Here is a 5,655-nt window from a genome sequence, read left to right as displayed (position 1 = left end):
TTTCTAAAGCTTTGCCGCCAGAAACTTTGTGTTTTTTAAATTTTAAGTCTTTATTTATTTTGAGAGAGAGAGAAAAAGCACGGTTGGGGGAGGGGCAGACAGAGAGGGAGAGAGAGAATCCTAAGCAGGCCTCCCACTGTCAGCGCATAGCCTGATGTGGGGCTCGAACTCATGAAACCTGAAATCATGACTGAGCCAAAGTCAGACGCTTAACTGACTGATGACCCAGGTGCTCCTGTTCCCCAAACTTTCTACAACATTCTTTTACACTCAGATTTTGTCCTCAGATTGTCATTTTAAGACAACCTCATTTTAAGACAAAATTACTTTCTACCTCAACAAAATGTATTCCCATCCCTTACGTCTTTCTTACCATCTCCTTCTTTACTATATGCAGACTTGTTTTCCTCATTTCCATCAGTCATAATTACATTGGTACAATTTTAACACTTAGAAACCTTGTTCTCCAGTAAAACTAATTGTAAACTGTCTATTACACCAGGATTCTTCAGATGACATACTTATGGCTACATCTTACAGTTTTTAGCAATGTGACTTTTTTGTCGAACAGTCTTATAGTGAGGTACAAAACTTGTTTTCCAGTTATCCTGATCATCTTTGGTTTCTCTGCAAGAAGAAGCCAAAAGCTCTTAAAACTTATGCTTGATAATTAACATGTCAGTATTTTATCTTCTTTAGAAAAGACTGCAGTGCTTAAGTGACTCAGTTGGTTAAGCATCTGACTTCGGCTCAGGTCATAATCTCACAGTTTGTGGGTCCGAGCCCCATGTCAGGCTCTGTGCTGACAGCTCCAAGCCTAGAGCCTCTTTGGATTCTGTGTCTCCCTCTCTCTCTGCCCCTCCCACTTGCACTCTGTCTCTCTCTCAAAAATACACACTTAAAAAAAAAGACTTATATGCCCAGTGAATTCTACCCGATTTATCATTGAACTTAGGGAAACTTCAAAGTTTCAGGTTATGAAAGATTTTGAAATCTATCTTAACATTTACCCAGGAGAACTTCATGAGATAGACAAAACGGACTATGATTTTAAGCTATCTTTTCCTGACAAATTACAATAAAGATAATGTGAGCTCATTTGATGTTTAGTAAACCTTGGTAGAATATAAGTGTTACGTGTGATGTGGATAACTCTAACAGAATGTCTGTTTAATTATATCACAACCTTACATTAGCTTTAATACCAAATAGATTGTAACTGTGTCCACACAAGTCAATCACATTGTTCCCCATTGTCAGTTTTTACCTTGGGTACCCATACATTATTCTAACGGTGACAGATTAAGTCCATTAGAAGCCCCCTGTTTGGGGCGCCTGGGTGGCTCAGTCGGTTAAGCGGCTGACTTCGGCTCAGGTCATGATCTCGTGGTCCATGAGTTCGAGCCCCGCGTCGGGCTCTGTGCTGACAGCTCAGAGCCCGGAGCCTGTTTCAGATTCTGTGTCTCCCTCTCTCTCTCTGACCCTCCCCTGCTCATGCTCTGTCTCTCTCTGTCTCAAAAATAAATAAATGTTAAAAAAAAATTAAAAAAAAAAAAAAAAAGAAGCCCCCTGCAGGGGCTGAAACTAGAAATACTTATATGAGATAAAGCAGACTTCAAAACAAAGACTGTTGGGGCGCCTGGGTGGCTCAGTCGGTTGGGCGGCCGACTTCGGCTCAGGTCATGATCTTGCGGTCTGTGGGTTCTAGCCCCGCGTCGGGCTCTGTGCTGATAGCTCAGAGCCTGGAGCCTGCTTTATATTCTGTGTCTCCCTGTCTCTGACCCTCCCCTGTTCATGCTCTGTCTCTCCCTGTCTCAAAAATAAATAAACGTTAAAAAAAAAAATTAAAAAAAAAAAAAAAACAAAGACTGTGGTAAGAGACACAGAAGGTGAATGCATGACGATAAACAGATCAATCCAACAAGAGCATAACAATGGAATATAACTACACACCCTGCAAGGAACACCTCAATACATAAGCAAATATTAATAGAAATAAAGGCAGAAAATGACAGTAGTACAATAATTGTAGGAGAATTTAACACTCCACTAATGTGAATGTGTAGAACATCCGGACTGATAATCAGTAAGTAAAGGGTAGATTTCAGTGACACATTAAATAAACCTGGTGGACTTAACAGATACATGTGGACAATCCACCCCAAGCAGCAGAATACACATTCTTTTCAGGTGCACATGGAACATTCTCCAGGATAGATCATGTGTTAGGCCACAAAACAAGTCTCTAATTTTAACAAGACTGAAATCATACCAAGCATGTTTTCCATGCACAGCAGTATGAAGTTACAAACCAAGTACAAGAAAAGAATAGGAAAAAGCTCAGTCAGGTGGAGGATAACAGCATGCTACTAAAAACCAACAGGCCAACAGAGAAATTAACATGGAATCATCAAATACTCGGAGCCAGATAAAAATGAATGAATGCCGTGATGGAAAATTTTTTGCACGTGTAGCACACACAGTCCTAAGAGGGAAGTGCATACTGACACAAGCCTACCTCAGGAAACAAGAAAAATCTCAAACATTCTAACCTCACACCTAGAGTAACTAGAAAAAGAACAAGCAAAGCCCAAGTCACAGAGAACAGAGCAGAAAGAGATGAAATGGAGATTTAAAAATAGAAAACATCAAGACAACTAAGAGCTGGTTCCCCACCCCCTTTTTTGGTCTTAATTAGCCCATGAACCCATTTTATTGTAGAAAGAAACAAACATACAGATAAAACAATTATTTCACTTAATCCCACTATTCGTAGTTAATTAGTTCACACCGAGTATGTGTCTTTCCAGATTTCTGTGGACAAACACACATATAAATACTTTTACAAAGATACAAACATACTATGAATATCTTGTTGTCAGCTGAAAGCTGTATGTTTTTTCTAATACAAGTTGCTTTAAATTTTTTTTTAAATATTTATTTAGTTTTTGAGAGAGAGAGCATGAGCACGGGAGGGAAGACAGAGAGAGTGAGACACAGAATCCGAAGCAGGCTTCAGGGTCTGTACTGTCAGCACAGATCCCAACGTGGGGCTAGAACCCACAAACCGTGAGATCATGACCTGAGCTGCAGTTAGACGCTCGATCAGCTGAGTCACCCCGGTGCCCTGTAAATCTGTATCTTATTTGATGTGCATATAGGTCTGTATCATTAAGACTCCACTGGGGCTCCTGGGTGACTCCATCTGTTAAACATTTGACTTTGGCTCAGGTTATGAATTCCCAGTTCATTAGATCAAGCCCTGCGTCAGGCTCTGTGGTGACAGCTTGGAGCCTGGAGTCTTCTTTGGATTCTGTGTTTCCCTCTCTCTCTGCCCCCACCCCACATTCTCTCTCTCTCTCTCTCTCTCTCTCTCTCTCAAAAATTAAAAAAAAAAAACATTAAAAAATAAAAGACTGCATTACTTTCTGCTGTAGGGACCCACCAAAATTTATTAAATTACTTGTCACTGGACCTTTTTGTTTCACTAATATTTACATATTGTAAACTCACCTAAAACAACATCTTTGTCTCTGATATAGGTATTTCCTTAGGATACAGTCCTAGCACGGGAATGGTAAGGTCTAAGAGATGATGAGAATTTGTAAGGCTTTATGACCTTGTCTTCAGGTGTATCTGTTATATCTTGCTTCCAAACCAGTTCCTCTGTGTAGCCAATCCCCTGTCTACAGCTTTCAACACAGGTGGAGACAGCCAGAACACCCCAATCAACACTCCTGCTGAGTCTGTTGGCCTTTAGGTGGTTGAGCCGCTGAGGCATGACCTGGAATTCAAATATTCTCTTGGCCCCACAGGGGCAAACTGGAATATCCTTTTCTTGAGGGACATTTTCACCAGAGATCCAGATGGGTGCAATCCCTCTGGCATATCTAAGAATCTGCTCTGGCTCTAGGGCTATTTTAGTTTTAAACTTCTGGAATTTTTATCTTCCTTGGGTTCATGTTTTGCCATGGAATCCAATTCTTCATCAGGTGCTTCACCCATGCTTCCTGTAATTTCTGCTTCCCTTCCCTTTTCAACATCTTCAAGTGTAACCTCATCTTCTGTTCTTATTACAATTTCAAATTCTGATTGTCTACAAGCCTGCTTATGTCCCCATCTCCAGTCTGGAGTATGATGCTCCTTACTTCGGTAACGTGCCTCGTGACAGCTGGAGCATGTTTGGGGGCTTAAACTGCCACCAACCCTGCAGAGATGAACCCCAGACTTGAGCTGGAGGCACACAGACTCTCCTGTCTCTGGAGGAGGGTCCTCAGAAGGTGGCTGATATGAGTAAAAGTCATTTTTCCTGGGTAGCTGATTTCTAAGAACTTGCTTGGGAACTGCTCACTGCAGCATCCATGCTGGCACTGCTTCCATGAAGCTCTGCTCAGCTGGTCTGGCTGAGGTGACAGCCATGGAGAAAGAGTGGCGGACTGCTCATGTGCTTGCACTCTTAAGAGCTGGTTCTTTGAAAAGATACAATTGATAAAATCTAACAAAACTAATCAACAAAACAAGAGAGAAGACTCAAGATCAGAAATGAAAGAAAATTACAGTCGACACCACAGAAATAAATGGATTAAAAGAGATTACTCTGAGAAATTTTATACCAACAGATTGCACAATGTAGAAGAAATATACACACATTTAGAGGCTATAATCCTCAAGAGTAGATCAGGATGAAACAGAAAATGTAAACAGATCTATTACTAGAAACAAAATTGAACTACTAACCAAACCACTTCCTGGAAAAGTTCAGGACCACCCAGACAACCTCTCAGGGGCATTCTACCAACATATATAGAAGATGTAGGAGCCACACTACCCAAACTATCCCAGACTGTAGAAGAGGGAGGAATACTTCTAAACTCTTTCAAGAGGCCAGAATTCCCCTCATATTAGACACCATACAAAAAAATTATAATATATAATATAATATGTCTACACATTAGACTACTACATATACTGACTACTACATATTAGACATCTGTACAAAAAAATTATGGATGAATTTCCCTAATGAAGATGGATAGAAAAATACCAAACAAAATATCAGCAAACTGAATTCAAAATACATTCAAAAGAGCATTCTCCACAATATAATGGGGCTTCAGGGATGCAAAGATTTTTTTAATATACGTATATCAATCAACATGAGATACCACATTAATGAAATAATTCACAAAAATCATATGATCATCTACATAGATGTAGAAAATCATTAGACAAAATTCAACCTCCATTCCATTGTTTTTTTTTAAGTTTATTAATCTATTTTGACAGACAGAGTGAGTGCGAGGTGGGGGAGGGCAGAGACAGAGGGAGAGAGAGACCCCAGGAAGGCTCCCTGCTGTCAGCGTGTAGAACCCACCAACAGCGACATCATGATCTCAGCTGAGACCAAGAGTCAGAGATTCAACCGACTGAGCCACCAGAGCGTCCCAATCTCCATTCCCAATAAAAACTCTCAAAATGGGGTGTACACAAGGAATGTACCTCAAAGGCCATATATAACAGACTCACAGCTGACATACTCAATGGTGAAGAGCCAGAAGCTTTTCCTCTAAGGTCAGGAACAAAGCAAGGATGTCCACTCTCACCACTTTCACTCAACATAGTCCTGGAAGTCCTAGCCATACTAGTCAGAGAAGA

The 5,655-nt window shown here is 40.6% G+C and overlaps 1 protein-coding gene across 1 annotated transcript; it reads right to left on the bottom strand.

The window, feature by feature from the left end:
- Positions 1-3,550: 3,550 nt before the first annotated feature.
- LOC122213735 (programmed cell death protein 2-like) lies at positions 3,551-4,790 on the bottom strand. The gene is given in 3 exon segments (XM_042927931.1): positions 3,551-3,942; positions 3,945-4,343; positions 4,778-4,790. Coding segments are annotated over 3 exon segments (804 nt in total).
- Between the last annotated feature and the right edge of the window lie 865 nt (positions 4,791-5,655).

The sequence above is a fragment of the Panthera leo genome, chromosome A2 (genome assembly GCF_018350215.1).
Source record: "Panthera leo isolate Ple1 chromosome A2, P.leo_Ple1_pat1.1, whole genome shotgun sequence".
NCBI classification, from domain to species: Eukaryota; Metazoa; Chordata; class Mammalia; order Carnivora; family Felidae; genus Panthera; species Panthera leo.
The sequence above is the reverse complement of the archived record's forward strand: the minus strand, read 5'-3'. Positions and strand labels throughout refer to the sequence as shown.